The 16,789-nt window shown below is 36.8% G+C and overlaps 2 protein-coding genes across 2 annotated transcripts in view; one reads left to right on the forward strand and one right to left on the reverse strand.

The window, feature by feature from the left end:
* Positions 1-16,789, reverse strand: part of psen1 (presenilin 1) — a 187,453-nt gene that overhangs the window by 25,967 nt on the left and 144,697 nt on the right. The window lies entirely within an intron of this gene.
* Positions 50-16,789, forward strand: part of eipr1 (EARP complex and GARP complex interacting protein 1) — a 30,948-nt gene continuing 14,208 nt past the window's right edge. Inside the window, exons 1-5 of the mRNA XM_065267326.2 lie at positions 50-236; positions 658-741; positions 2,775-2,907; positions 5,127-5,283; positions 10,909-11,008. Coding sequence (XP_065123398.1) covers positions 189-236; positions 658-741; positions 2,775-2,907; positions 5,127-5,283; positions 10,909-11,008 — 522 coding nt within the window. The 5' untranslated portion in view covers positions 50-188. The remainder of the gene's footprint in view (positions 237-657; positions 742-2,774; positions 2,908-5,126; positions 5,284-10,908; positions 11,009-16,789) is intronic.

Raw genomic sequence — 16,789 nt, forward strand, 5'->3', positions numbered from 1 at the left:
TATCAAACATCCGACTTCAGTATTCTCGAACAAAACTTACGCCTGCAAAACACAAACACGCGCTCACATCGAGGTGGGTTACGTCCGCGTTAATGCGCTGTTAGCGTAATCATCACGTCAGTCTCGCGGAACTGTTTTGCGTGGATTATTTGACAAACAGGATAATGTTTTGAAAGATAAATGAATGAATGAAAATGGAGGATGACGCTCCGGTTATTTATGGCCTTGAGTTTCAGGTACTGTGGCTCTTTTTATCTTTTAATTCATGTTTACACCACTGTAATGTATATGCATAAGATATGCAGTTAAACTGGTTCTTGTTTTACTGTTAATGATGGTTTTAAACTCATTATTTGTATTCGTACATTCGACAGTATTCGCGTAGCAAATATTTAATACAACGTAATAATATAATATGGTAATTTTACCATGTTACTATTGTATATTAATATGTCATCATCATGATATTAATACAAGGTACACGGAGCATATCATGGGTCTTGTCATGAGAGCATTTAGGTATCTTATAAGTTGTCTAAGTTACCTAGACAACAGTATTGGTCAGCTAATAAACTGTTTGCCCTGACAGCATAGCATGAGTAGAGACCTTCCTGAAATGATCACACATGATAAGATTTACTTTTCTGTATGTTTCAGGCTCGTGCTCTCGCAGCCCAGACAGCTGAGACAGATGCCATCAGGTTTCTGGTGGGCACACAGTCACTGAAATTTGAAAACCAGGTGAGTAACTGTATATACTGCATGTAAACATGGGATTGTATGCTATAGGAAAATGTTTCACTGTGAAGGTACCATGCATGTATAAACATTTTTGTGATTTCATCATATTATTTTCTGGTTTACTAAAGTAATTACAGCAATAATGTTGCATGCACGCAGGAACCACTGTGATCTATCTCAGCTTTTATCTTCTAAGTTTACACAGCAGCTTCAACAATCTCATGTACAGATGACAAAAGTCACTGTTTTTCAGAACATCGGTTAATGTATGAGATTTTGGGGATTCACAAATCACATCAGCACTTACAGTATAATAAAAATAAATAAAAATTAACTGCAGTTTAATCATTCGCAGCTGAATTGAATTCATGATGACAGTATTTCCATAATAAAGATTACTTTAATAAAGATACAATCTATACGCATCTATGTAGGTCTATTGTAAGTGCTAATCTAATTGGCTGAACTTACACGAGTTGAGCCACACGGGTTTTGTAATGTACATTTCGTTGGCGTATGTTTTTTAAACAAGTGTTTGCAGAATTTGTCATGCCATTGGTAATTTTTATTTTGGTTGATTTTTATGTTAATATATCTCTGATATTCTTAATCTCATGTCTAAGGAACATGTAAAAGTTGAAGATTTTCATGTAAATTTTAATCTATTACGACAAACTATATATCTTTGAAAAGGTCTAAGCATGTAGTTTTTATATTTCAAAACATTTAGCAGTAATAATAATGCAGTGGCAGTAATTTATTAATTTGTGACAAGATTATGCAGCAAACCGGTGACACCTAGTGCCCGTTGTTGGTAAAACAACTGTGCAACGTCCCAAACCCAATCACCTGAGCCCTTGACCCCTCCTACACATGTTGACTACGGTAAGAAAGAAGGCTCATGTAAAGACTCACTGTGCATCTATAAAGCTTAATTTGATAAATCAAGAGCCAGTCTCTCTCTAACATTCATTACAGAAGCTTTCAGCACCTCCAATTATCCTGTCCAGTCATCAGAATTTATTTGTATTGCCTCCCTCCATAAAATTATAATGTTGCCTAATAATTCTCCTCCATTCAAGGTTAATGGTTTTCCCTCCGACTTTCCGCAGTCCGAACTGCAGGGTTTCGCTCACGTATGCATGCGCTCTTTGTCTTTCTGAGCTATTTTTGGGTACAGCTCGTTAAAGTTCATTTCCTAAAGCCAGTTTTTTTGTTTTAAAGGCATTGTTTCTTAAACTTTCTCCCAGCATAATTATTGTCCATATGTATGGTATATTTCTGATTTTGGGTAGAAAGTGATTTGGGTTCTTGGAAATCTTAAGACGCTTCACATCTGAAAGAAATATGAAATACAATTCATAAGGAAGTAATAAGCAAATACGTTTAGCGTAAAGAACATAAAGCACAAAATTGTGATCGTTTTGCATAATGACAATATTAATATAACACAAATTATTATGTGTTCATTTTTTATGTATAGTAAAGTTGTCATTTTAAGTCGATTTTAATTAATTTCTATGAAAAAAAGTCTCTGAATAGTAAAAGTTACTTTAAGGGATCATGTGCTTGATTTTTAGCTGTTATAGTAAAAAAAAATACAATGATAGTCCTAAAAACAGACTTCATCAAATTTTTTTCTTAATTTTTCTTTAAATAATTTTGGGGTAAAATATATGACCAGGCTGCACTAACAGGTCCCAAACTCATTTTTCAGAGTAAACACAGGTGTATGTTGTAGGTGTAGGTTAAGGGTCTAAATGTTTTTTGTGGCAAGTTTGTATAAAAATATTATAATAAATTACAAAAATATTACCCAGAATGCATTCAGTTATTTTTAAATGCATGCTGCTTTGCCTAACTTTATTAATCTAACCCGAGTTCAGAAGTGACAGGCTTTTCAAAGTTTGAAATTAAAAGCTCAGTGTGTTAAAAAAGCATTTGCAAGTTCATTTATTGTGATATTAAAGTAAATATGTGGGAGTGAAGCTCAGGACTTTCTCCTCAGCTGTGTGCTTTCTTCTCACTTGCAGATACACATCATTGACTTTGATGATGAGAATAACATGATTAATAAGAATGTGCTCCTGCACGATGCTGGTGAGATATGGCACATCAGCGCCAGCCCTGCAGATAAGGGAGTGCTGACCACATGCTACAATAAGAGTGAGTTTATCTCTTTCTTTTACAACATGTACTGTGTTTCAAAACTAATACAAAGGCAACATCATCAGGTATACAGTCTGAAATGAAAAAAATTATTGAAGTACATCAATCTTGATCATTTTTGAGCATGTGGCCCAAATCTGCTGCTGGCAAATGCAATCTCAAGAGGCGGATCAGATACACGACAAATGCTCACAGCTGATTCAAGAAGCGTTGCTTACTTACTTTTATTTCAATATACATCTAAGATTATAGGTCACACTTTATAAAATACAGTACACCTTACACGTTGTAATATATTGTTGTCATGTGCTCTTACACCAGGTTACACAAACAGCTGGCAATGAAATATACAGCACATTCTAGCACTTTCCTTGAGGCTATTTCAAAACTTACACAAACATGAAGGGACAATTGAAATTGAAAAATTTAATTAAATCCCATGTTTATATGACTGACGCCTGCGGCCCGTCTGGTCAGTGACAGTTCAGATAGCAGCGAGTGAAAACTGGTACTTTTTTCATGTCTCATTCTATCTTCATTATGACAAGGCAAATGTGCAAGATGTCATATTGGAGTTCAAAAGAGAAATGTAATTACCGTGACATTCAAGCTAATGGAGTAGCTGGGCGGCTCAGAGTCTGCCCCCACCATCACCCAGCCTCCTTCTGCAGCACTGATCTGAGAACAGCTCTTATCCTGACACCACCACTAGGCCAGTGGCAGGCATTTACACAGCTTTCACACATCAGTGTGAAATCTACAGATACAAAGCTTTATTAATGTGTGTTACACTGTACATTAGGGTTTCTGTCCAAATGCTGGACAAACATCGTTGTGACGTGATGGACCTACAGAGGATTTGTTGCATGATTGTTATAGAAACTGCCATGCTGAAAGAAATGTGTGCATTTACAACAATATCAAAACAATGATAATTAGAGGGGGAAATGTGATTTATTGTCATGAGAATAATGCTAATATACAAAATATAATGTTTTTGTCTCATAATAAAATTAGGCAATAATGCCCCATAATCTTTTTGTCCCAGAATTAAATTAGGCAATAAATGCCCCACAATAGAACTATGCAATAATGCAAATATATATATATATATATAAAAAAACATCTTTTTGTCCCAAAATAAATTGAGGAAATAATGTCCAATATTATGCAATAATGCAAATATATATAAAAATTTTTTGTCCCATTATAAAATTAGGCAATAATGCCCCATAATAGAATAATGCAATAATGCAAATATATATATAAATGTATTTTTGTCTGATAAAAAAATAAGGCAATAATGCAAATATTTATAAATGTATTTTTGTCCCATAATAAAATTAGGCAATAAATGCCCCAAAATAGAACTATGCAGTAATGCAAATATATATATAAACATCTTTTTGTCCCAAAATAAATTGGGGAAATAATTTCCAATATTATGCAATAATGCAAATATATATAAAAAATTTTTGTCCCATTATAAAATTAGGCAATAGTGCCCAATAATAGAATAATGCAATAATGCAAATATATATATAAATGTATTTCTGTCTGATAAAAAAATATGTCAATAATGCAAATATTTATAAATGTATTTTTGTCCCATAATAAAATTAGGCAATAATCCCCCATAATAAAAGTATTCAATAATGCTAATAAAACATATTTTTGTCCCATAATAAAATGATGCAATCATGCAAATATTTATAAAAGTATTTTTGTGCAATAATAAGATTATGCAATAATGCCCCATAATAAAATGGTGCAATAATTCTAATATATACATAAAAATTTGTCCCATTACAGAATTATGATTTTTTTATTTTAAACACAATAATTTCTCCTTACCAGTGTGATAAGTGACCTTGGTGCATTTCATTTAAACCTATGGCCTGTAGAGGCAATATACTCACATAGTAAAGCTGTACTCCCCTGCAGTGTTCATATGGCACCGTGTGTTTTGATAAAACAATACACATGCATTACCCAATAATGTATACACATCTTATATGTGGTATCAAATTGATTGTCTGATATCATAGATGATATCTAAATGTACCTCCCAACACACTCTGTCTTTGTTTGATGTTGGTTCTTCTTACAAATCAGCTGAATCTGTGGTTCAGTTGAGCTCCAGCTGTTTCGTTTATATTTTTAAGCATGTTGTGTGTGTGTATATGACTTTGTTTTGTGTGTGTTGTGTCGGGCAGCGTCTGAGAGCCGGGTTCTTACATGTGCAGCGGTGTGGAGGATGCCCCTGGAATGGGAATCAGGCAGCCACGAGTCCCCCGATGATTCATCAAACAACCCGCAGACCTTGGAGCTTCTCTGTCACCTTGACAACACGGCCCATGGCAGCGTGGCCTGGTATGCTGCACGCTATCGATTTATCCCTGCAGCGTTCCCGTCCTTCCATCTGTCTTTCTCGTTCTGTCTCTCTCTCTCCTGACTTTTATTTCCATGGCTGTCTTGCTTTGTCTCTGTCTCTTGCAGCCTTTACCTCTCTCCAATCTATTGTTCTGTTACAGAAATTTGTTATAGAAATGCATTCTGTATTTCAGCACCCATCTGTTTGCTTTTATTTTTCACCTTTCATGGCATGCTTTATTTCATGCACCATAATTCACAACACGGATTATAAAAAGTGTGTATTTTGAAGCTTTTGTTAAATGGCCCACATCTATCCTCTTAGAGTTTTGCACATGCTAATAGGTTTTCTTTGCTGTTTCAAAATCCTTATTGCACTAGTAGACAAGACTTAATTATTAAGTTCAAAAGTTACTATATGTTATGATTTACTTACTCTCCTGTTGGTTTAAATGGTTACAAGACACATGGAGACCCAGTGACCTTTGACACCACTGACATGTGATTTGTATTGAGGCGAGTGTGAATCTCAGATCTCCGATCAGATCATGTTAATGCAAAACAACATTTTATGTATTAATTATTTTGTTCTGTCCTAAAGCTTTATTCTAACAATAATAGATTGAGGTCCCTTTTGCTGTCATCTCTCTGATAGCAAACATTGAAAACCAAACTGGGACCATCAGCAGCAGATGTCAAACAAATACACAATAAAACTTAATAAAAACTCATCACCATGAACCAAGAATAACTTGCATGTAAATGATGAACATTTATTAGTTGTGGCATCTATGATGTGAATGGTTTGTTGGTTTTATGTGTTTAAGCATGCGTGTGTTCTTCTGAAGAGGATTGAAGTGCTCCTATGGCATAATTGCTTTTCTAAGAGAGAGTGAAAGCAAAACAGAGGCAGATCTGAGAAATAGCTGTATTATGAAAGACACTGAAGTGTCTACTGAGGGTGTTTGAGAAATATGCATACAGGTTGATGTTGTTTGTGGCTGCTATCTCGAAACATTTGGTAATTTATGCAGTATTTCTTGTCTTTACGGTGGAGTACTCCTGGGTGGAGTTTAATACAGAGCTATAACTTCAAGTGTTATGAGAATTTCATAAACAAGATGCATGTGCGTGCGTGCACCTATTTCTGCCCCTGCTTAACTTTTTAGAAGTGCATATACCATGTAAGCAACTATGATGAAACACCTTCCCTGTCAGTGTTTTTTTTTTTTTAAGTTGCCACTGCCAGCCAGCGCCAGCATTTTTTATGATTTTCACAAAAAAAAAGAAAAATGTTCTTTAAACATATATACATACAATATATCAAATGAAAGAACAGACCCTATGCTTTCCAACATAAAATCATCCTACCTTTATTTGTTCTCTTTTTATCACCTCTTAAATATGGGTAGGTTTCTTCAAGAACACCACATTTTGAGATAATTGAAAGCGGAGATAATTACATTTTTGTAAAAGGACTTTTAATAGAGATCAGATTCAGAGCAATGATCAAAACATAAACGGAGATCTTACTGTTTGCCCTAAGGGGATGCTTCCGGGTTTTATAAGTTGGGAAAGAGCGCCACCAGCTGGATAATTGTGAAAATACGGATTGCCGGAAAAACTCGTCATTTCCAGGGAATCGCTTTCTCTTAATTGACGAGTTAACTCATCAATGCGAGGAAAGAGTTAACAGCGAATGTACATACACACCAACCAAGAGCCAAGATCACCAAAGTATTGTGTTGATGTTTGTGAGTGAAATATAAGCTTGTTCAGCTTCCCAATGAACCCAGCATTATGGAAACAATGGATATATAGTTTGTTTATCCGGGGTAGCAGCGGAGTTGTGCGTGTGTCTTTGTTTAATGCTGGATTTTGTTGTAATGGGGCGGTACGTAAACTGCATCAAATGTATGTCAGGGTTCCCATGGGTCCTTGAAAGTTTGTGAATCTGGGTGGAAAAATTCAAGGCACTGGGAAGTTTTTGAAAATATACATACATAGATACAGGTCATTGAAAGTGCTTGAATCTATTTTATGCAAGAAGTTTTCTGGAAAAAATCCATATTATTCCCTGTGTAGTGTAGGATAATATCATAAAAATTCTAGACTTTTTAAGCACACGTGCTAAACTGTTAGCTTTAAATGCTTATATCTTCTGTATGTGAATGTTGATTCATGGGAACCAGATGCTGCGTCTCCCTTTCCATACTTCCTGCGTCCCTGTAACGCCGTCTTTGGCAATATTTCAGATAGCGATATACTTCCTGGCTCCTGCGTCACCCTGTCTTTTTCGTTAAGCCTCACCATTGGTTGAATTTTATATACACATTCAATTCAATTTTATTTATATAGCGCTTTTCACAATTGTTAATTGTTGCAAAGCAGCTTTACATGAGTAGATGTAGAGGAGAACACAGAAAATCAATAGATAGTATAAGAAGTAGAATATAGCGGCTAAGGATAAACAGTACAAGCGAGCGTATTAATAATGTAACGTATACAGTAAAGTGCTAAGTTAAGCCGAAAGGGGGACGAAAAAACCCCTAGGAGAAAACCCGGTGGGAAAAACTCCTAGAAGGACAAAAACCCTTGGGAGAAATTAATATATATTTACATATATAGACACGGTAGGGATAGGAAGCGGGTAGGCGGATTAAACTGGTTCAGCCGGTGGTCGTTTGTCGCGCATCGGCTGGGAATCACGTTGAAGGACAGCCAGTAGATCAGTGGTGTGATGACCTTCACAGCAACAGGAACTGGGTCTGTTTGTCTCATTGTCCTCGGGGTTGAGGAGGGAGACAAAAACAGAATTCTATTAGCGTAGGGGCCGTTCGCGTGTAATGCAAGTGTCATACATTATGTTGTTTTAATTCAGCTCGGTTCCAGACAGGCTAACTATTGCGGCAATAGTATATTACCCATATTCAGATGCACCTGGAGGCGTCCCCAAAGTGTCACTGCAGTGATGCAGCGCGAGTTCCCTCAAAAGTGAACTGTAACAATGTATCTTAAAAGTTAACACAATGTAACCTTGCTCTCACTTGAAATGTGTCCCCACATTTAGTCCTTGAATTTGAGGGTATAGGACCTGGAAAGTGCTTAAAGGTCTTTGAATTTGAAGTTAACTAAGGTGTGGGAACCCTGGTATGTTTTGTTGGCAATCGGTGCATATAATGTAAACCAGTATTTCTCAGTCAGGGGGTCAGGGCCCACAGCGAGGCCTCAGCAGATTTACAAGGGGGCCTCAAGATTACTTAAAATTATACAAATTGGACAAAACAAGCATTAAAATAAGCTAAAACAAGCTAAATTCAAGATGTTTCTTATTTTTATTAGTGAGTGGGGGGCCTTTAAATATTGTTGTGGGAAACTAGGGGCCCTTAAATTGAAAAAGTTGGGAACCACTGATGTAAACGACACAAACACGTAGTGAATCAAAAATTGAGATAATGTTGTGTGTGTGTGTTGCTTGCTCGTGACTCAGTTTTCCCACGTTACGCCTCGAGGGGTCGGGTGTTCCAAAAAACGATCATTAGAGCTGATCTGTCTCTATAAATCTGATAAAACTAAAGATATGATCATATCTCTATGGATATATCGGATGTAATACTACTCTATAGGTACCCAAGATTAACAGATAAGCAGAAACAGCGTGTGTTATGGGAGCTTTCAAATGTTAAGGCCTTAAAAGACAAATGAAACCGCGAGAGAATTGCAAAAACAGTTTTATATAAAGTGTTGCATCAAGCTGTTTTAAAGACGAAATATTTGATTTCTAAGGTACCAAACAATCTGCCGTCTTGATCCTCATCCCCTTACCCCTCTGTTGTGGTAAAACTCACAAACTCATGTCAGTGTTTGAGACAGAAAATTATGCAATGTTTGAAAAGTAACTTTATACAACTTACATCAATCAGTGCCACAGGATTTTATTTATTGAAACCGTAGTGATACGTTTCAAGGCTGCTTATCGAGCAGTTTACAATTTTTGAAACACGAGTATCAAGAAAGATATGGACTTGTATGTTGAGATGTGAAGAAGTTCAAAATATTTTTCCAAAGTTACCCTGTCATCTATTGGAAAAGCACACACTGCTGTTTTGAAAACACCTCAATTTGGACTCATCATGAAAAGATCATACAAAATATCATAAAAAAAAAAACATTGTTGTCACCTTCTGCATTTTTTGGTTTCTCAGAAAAGGCTTTTAGAAATATGGTTTCATTTCGAAACCTAGCGGACGCCTCTTAATCAATGGCAATTGAGCACTTTATGGCCAATGGAGCGTTTGTGAGAATTTGTTCATGGGCCGTGCTGAGCGTCGAGTGATGGCAGCGTGAGACGTCCTAATGGCTGTGTGATGGGTTATCAGAGCCACCGCTGCTAGATCAATCGAAACTCAAGAAGAAACCAAAGCCAACTGTGTTATATAGGTCAGTCGATACTTTCAGTAATGATGGAGTAATCCCTGAGCTGTTCTGAGGCCAGTCGATGCTCACACACCTCATCTATTGTTGACATTTTCTACACATGGGACGCCTCTCCCCGACATCTTTTCTCTGCATCATTTAGTCTTTATTTAGGGCGCACTCATATTAGGCACGGTTGCCTTGAACTGTGCCCGAGCACGTTTGTCCCCACTACCCCACAGACTTACATTCACACCGTTCTTTTATCGATCCGTGCCCGAGCTTGCTTTCGTCATTAGGATGCGATTGTTTTGAAGAAAACAGGAAGTAAAACCCTTTCAACGAACGTGTGGGAACGAACGCACATATTTTGGGAAATCATTGGCAGTGTTAATAAACTAAACTGAAACGATCCCATGACAAATCCCGGACATTTTTCGTGTATTCTTCGTCATTTGCGTGTGAAAAGGTCTTACGTAACTTTGCAACTACATGTTAACTTATTTTACTAAACCTAACCCCTTCACTAAATCTACCCTTAATAGTCTACAAATACAGTTAAGCCTGGTGTATAGTTTGTTTTTTACACTCATGGTCAATTGATCAGCCTTGAAAAGCATAGTTTATTTGACTCATACGCATACATAGACGTTTGACAAATGCTGTGCATTGGGACAAATTACAATGCCTCTTCTTCCTTACCTACTACATACTTGTATGTGCATGTGTGACCCTCACGTACGTTTAAAAACGGGACTATACTTCAGGCTACAAAGTTATTTATAGCTAGTTGAATGTCTAAAGTGGACTAACAAAATAAGTGTAACAATGCCGTGATATTTTTGTGAATTACATATGCTGAAGTGTTTCTTCTGTTGTGGTGATTTTACAGTTCGTTGGGCACCTCGGGTGTCATTAAAAATAATCCCGTTTTAGCCATTTATATCCAGAGTAAACGCTCCAGTCTCCCTCCCAACAGATAACCGAGTTTAATGACTTTTAGAATATGACTTTGACCTTTTAACTTTCCTTTGCATGTTGTTTCCATTGGCATGCATGTCTGGGTAGTTAGTTAATAATAGTCGTATGGTTTATTGCACTTGGTTTATTATTAGATCATAGATTTAATTCAAACATTGTATTGTATGGTGGATAAATAGCTGTGATCTGCTGCTGTGGTTGTGATCACCTCTCGTGTGTTTCTTGCAGTGCATTATGGGAGCCCATGGGTGATGGCAAGCGTGTGATCTCTCTGGCTGAAAACCACGTGCTGCTATGGGACCTTCAGGAGAGCTCCAGCAAGGCCACGGTGAGGTTCATTATTTTTTAATTGACACGTTGTACAGCCGATATGAGAGGCAGCGGCTACTGGAGGTTTGTTATGTTATTCTCAGACTTATTACTTTAAGAACTGAGCTACTGAAGACACAATAAGACATAGTAAGAGACAGAGTTTACACCAAAAAATACTTTTACAGTACACTTATGCTGGCAAAAAAGTGACACATTTCGCTATAATCTAAAATATAAATGTGGTCTTGTTAGCAAATGGACTGGTCAAAACAGGGCTTAAAACTAGTCCCAAACTAAAATTTTAGCTAGAAACTCTCTTAACTCTTTCCCCACCAGCGTTTTTAAAAAAAGTTACAAGCCAGCACCAGCATTTCTTAGGATTTTTACAAAAGTTAAATGCCTTCCAGAAAATGTTCTTCTTTAAATCAATCTATAAACCTACAATACTGTTTCATATCTTCATTTGTTTTCTTTTTATTACCTCTTAAATGTGGGTAGGTTTCTTCAAAAATACAAAATTTTGGGCAAAAAGCTGGAAAAATTGCATTTTTGTGAAGGACTTTTATTAGAGATCAGATTCAGTGATGATCAAAACATAAACAGACGCTGCGTCCCAAACCGCCTACTTCCATACTATATAGAATCTAAAAAGCACTGCTGCGCCTACTATATAGTATGGAAGTAGGTGGTTTGGGACGCAGCTAAACTCTTTGCCTACCGGGAATACTTCCGGGGTTTATAAGTTGGTTAAAAGTGCCACCGGGTGTATAATAGCGGAAATATGGATTACCAGAAAATCTTGTCATTGGCAGGAATCGTTTTCTTTTAATTGATGAGTTAACTTGTCAATGGTGGGGAAAGAGTTAACTAAAAATCTATCTTAAAATATATCAGTGTTATTGTGTTGTCTTAAATACACCTGTATGTTTGTAAAAAAAAACCTTAAAGGGGCATTTTATGAGATATTTTTAAATGTAAAATAAGTCTTTGGTGTCCCCAGAGTATGTATGCAAACTTTTAGGTCAAAATACCCCACAGATCATTTATTATAACATGTTAAAATTGCCAATTTGTATGTGTAAGAAAAAATTTGCCATTTTTTGGGTGTGTCCCTTTAAATGCAAATGAGCTGATGAAATGCAAACACTGAACGCCAATGATGGTGGTTTGTTGAAATTGAAACTAATTTGTGCTGACAATTATTTTCTCTCTGTCTGCACTAAATGTCAATGCTGTGGTTGGATAGTGCAGATTAAGGGGTGGTATTATTATAATAAGATCCCATTCTGACATCACAAGGGGAGCCAAATTTCAATGACCTATTTTTTCACATGCTTGCAGAGAATGGTTTACCAAAACTAAGTTACTGGGTTGATCTTTTCACATTTTCTAGGTTGATAGAAGCACTGGAGACCCAATTATAGCACTTAAACATGGAAAAAAAATCAAATTTTCATGATATTTCCCTTTTAAATGTCTTAATATAACTCCGGCCAAGTCCTGCCTTAATCTAACCCCTGTCTGGGAAACTGCCCCTTAATGTTACTTAATTCAGACATGTTTCTGGTTTTGAGGTGGGAAATATCCTTAATCCAAGGAATGCAGCATTACACCTCCCGAACTGCTCACAAATTGGGGCCACCCTGATGACATCAAACATATTTGATATTTAAGATTATAAATCGTGATGATTAAGTCAGTACTTTACAATAGCCAATGAGAGCGGGAGGTGAATGACATACCTTTTGAAATAGCAACCGTGAAACAAGCTGCTGTACGGATCCGGTAGACAGCGGAGACAAGGAAATGGCTTCTGGAAGTGTGAAATAAGCGTTTGCGTTCGACTGTTCCATCGAAAATAAGAGCTGAGGAGAAATTGCCTTGCTTTTTAAACACACCGGGCAAGTGTAGAAAGCTGCTAACGTATTAAATGTAGACATTAATAATAATAATAATAATAAATGTATTACAATCTCCATTCGTTAACTTCCACTTCCCTGTGTGTTGACATGAAGCTCGTTCTGGCATGATAATCTTAATAATATCCTGTAAGGTGTGATGACTTTTAAATCTTGTAGTGTGAACATATTCAAGATTTGAGAAGAAAATCTGTTAAGATTCTCCTTATGTGTGTGCTGCAACCAGATTTTATAATCGTCTAGGATTTTTTTTAAATCTTGTAGTGTGACTTCAGCTTGTTTTGTTTGTGTCATCTGCTGGCCTGACAATCGCAACACTGAGTGTCTCTGGATGTTTAATCTGTAACATTCGGCTCTGTACTTTAATAATCATCCGCAGTCTTTATTAATTAATGCCTTTCAGATCAGGACTCACACACTCCCATGTCACAGGCCTTTAAGAATGTAACCTTGACTCGACATTTGACGATCCGCCACGTGCTAAAACACTCAGCGGTGGCTGGAGAAAAGACCCGTGGTCGACATCACGCCGAGGGGCTCCTTGAGCTCCCAATAATGTCGGTTTTGCATGCAGGGTGAAAGGAGGTTATCGAGTGGCAAGGCCTGCTGAGTGCAGCACGCCCATTAAAAAGAGAGAGAGAGAGAGAGAGAGAGAGAAAGACTGAGAGCGAGGGGAAGGATGTTGGGGAAGCTCAGGGCACTGCCAGAATCCAGCGGTGTTGTGAGGAATGCTAATCTGCTTTATGCAAATCTTTCCTCGTTCTGCCTCCATCCTCACAACACACACACTCATCAACCTCCTCTCTTATCCTCTCTGTTCTTCAGAAGAGCTCTGGATGATGTGTTTATCATGCACTGGCTTTCTCCGCCTGCCAGCGTTTTCTTCACTAAATCCAACAAACAGAAAACAGAGCAGAAAACCTGTGATGGGGTGGCATCATCTAGTCAATTAGTTTGCTTGAATGCCTTCAGTCACACATGTTCTTTATGTATCGACAGCAGGAAGAGAACTATTTTAATGCAAACATTATTGTAATGTGTGTAATATTGCTTTTCTTTAGGAAACTGTAATGTCTAGCTACTGTATATGAAATTATTTGAAAGGGAAAACACAGTGTACCCAAAGATATCAAATAAGAGCAAAAAAGCAAGTGGGAGATATCAATGAAAGCTACATTAATTTGGAGATACGTTGAGTTGAGTCTCACTGACACGAGTGCCATTATTGCAACATTTGGCTTACAGAAACAGCTAAGACCACTAAAGTTTCAACTCAAATTTGACGTAAGTGGCTCAGGTATATTTGTAGAAATTGCAGCAAAGAATACATTGCATGGGTCAAAAACAATTAGTATGTTATGTAAAGATCATGTTCCGTTAAGACATTTTGTAAATTTTCTACCGTAAATATATCAAACTATATTTTTGTGAGTGGATGCAGCTAAATCACGATCCAAATTGGCCAAAAACTCCTACAGATTTCGCTTTGCCACGCATTCCTTTGGGGATTTCCCCTTCAAGTTTGGTTCATGTGAAAGCTTACATTTACAACTTTCCCCATTTCGTCAACAAGGTCATTACGGCTGTAAGCCAGTAGAGAGCACTAAAACAAACCTTTTCATTAAAATGCGTTGCTGCATACGGACGTCATTTGACTTCAGCCAAATATTGTCCTATCCTAACAAACCATATATCAATGAAAAGGTTTTTTATTTAGATTTCGGATGATATATAAACCTTACGGCTGGGTCCAGGGTCACAAATGTCACGGATAACATTGATTCAGTTACAGTACTGCTGTAGACAAATAGTCAACTAATGAAGAGTCATTCAAGTCTTAACCCAAGGTCATTGTTGGCCATGGAAACATAAGGTGCCAGATTTACAAAACAGGGCAAATTAGTGTGAGAGTGTAATAAAAAAAAAATGCACCGAAATTTCTGTGGGTGATTTTTAGGTGCACGTTAAAAATACAGGTGCAAAAATATAATTTCCATAATAACCAACGAAATCAACCAAGAGCAGCGAAGTTTTTAAGACATGCAGCGTACGGTTCAATTTGCGATATAGGGGTCAAACCTTAAAGTCAACATAGGGGTGTGCGATATGAACAAAGATTTATTTCACGATAGGATTCATTTTATATCATGATAACGATATGTGTTATGGTAGAGTTTTTATCTTTTAATAAGGTTTTTATGTTATTAAAATATTTAATGCCATAGAATTTTCATAATTTCTCACAAAACAACTTATACATGCATAAAAAGAAGATAAAAACAAAAGAAATTCAAGCTCACTGAATATAAACAGTCAGTGATGAAAGAATGATAATAAATAATAATGTATATTATATATCTCAGTGTTTCCCATAGATCTGAAATGTACTTGTGGTTGTAGCTGGTGAAAAGGGCAATCATTGTCCACCAACAAAAAATGGTCTACTATACATGTGACAAAGAACTAATAATGTGTGACACAAAACAATACTTTGATTTATTAAACATTAATATTAATTTCACATTATAGTTCATTAATCTAACCACCCCAAACTTTCTTTGCCATAAACAAAGCTGACACTGTTTGTCAAAGCACCACGAAAACACTTAATGTTTTTGCACTGATATATGAAGTAATTTGATGACCCCTTTTATCAAACTCAATATATACAATACTATGTATATAGCCTATTAATAGACAGTGCAGGTCTATAGATTATAAATGTGACTTATGTTATAATGGTAATAATTTCTATTAGATAGGCACTTTTACTGCTTCTGCTTTCTATTTCTCTTTTGCCGATTAAAAAAAGCTTAATCCACTAATTATTTCAGATTTAAAAGTCTACTTGCTGTCCCGATGACAGACTTTACATTACAGCTTTGCGTTTTTTATATCCTGAGTCAGCTAAAGCTTTGCTCGTTCAGTATTAGGCAAGGCAAGGCAAGGCAAGTTTATTTGTATAGCACATTTCATACACAGAGGTCATTCAAAGTGCTTTACATAGAAATGAGAAAACAAAAAATCAAAGATACATGAATTTAAAATATCAATTAAAATAAAATAAATGTGATTTTAATAAAAATTGTTTAAATGTGTGAAAAAGAATAAAAAGTTTATATATTAGCACTGCTTTTTGCTACAATCTCTGTGCAAACTGTTTAGATTTTAGTAAAGATATGGTCTATTAATAGTAAGATTATAAAAAAATGGGATAAAGAAAATGAAGCGGCGCGTGGTCTGAAATCGCATTCGAGCTTTAGCCCGGTAGCGCTCGCGGCTGTTCTCCGATGTTATCTGTTCGGGTTTTACACAAAATATTAATCAGACTTGGGACCCGAAGTAATGAACTAGGACCGACCCGGACCCGACTTACCATTAAAAATATAAACCCGGAACCGTACGGGTCCCGCGTCCTCAGTGAAGAAAGACCTCTAATGGTAAAACTCTGCTCAAGTTCAGAAACATGAAAGGATACAATGTGACACTGAGGTTGCTTCGCGTCGCACCCAAATTCATTGAGAAACAGAGAGCACGTGAACGGACACTCAACGGGAGAGACACAACGTGCTTGCACGCAAAATGAAGCCAACTTAAGATGCTATAAACACATATGCACATAAGCATATGCGACTATTTTGGTCGCAGTGTAGTTCCCTGGCAGCTCCATATGTGCTGCACTTGATCCAGTTTGCCGCGCTGGATGATGAGTTTATGACACGTACATCATCTTCACGGTCACCCGACCCCCACCTCTCTCTCTCTCTCTCTCTCTCTCTCTCTCTCTCTCTCTCTCTTTCTCAACACCTCTCTCTCTCTCTCAACACCTCTCTCTCTCTCTCTCTCTCTCTCAACAAAACACGGGTCATCCAGTCGAG

Source organism: Paramisgurnus dabryanus, chromosome 17 (assembly GCF_030506205.2).
Source record: "Paramisgurnus dabryanus chromosome 17, PD_genome_1.1, whole genome shotgun sequence".
Classification (NCBI taxonomy): domain Eukaryota; kingdom Metazoa; phylum Chordata; class Actinopteri; order Cypriniformes; family Cobitidae; genus Paramisgurnus; species Paramisgurnus dabryanus.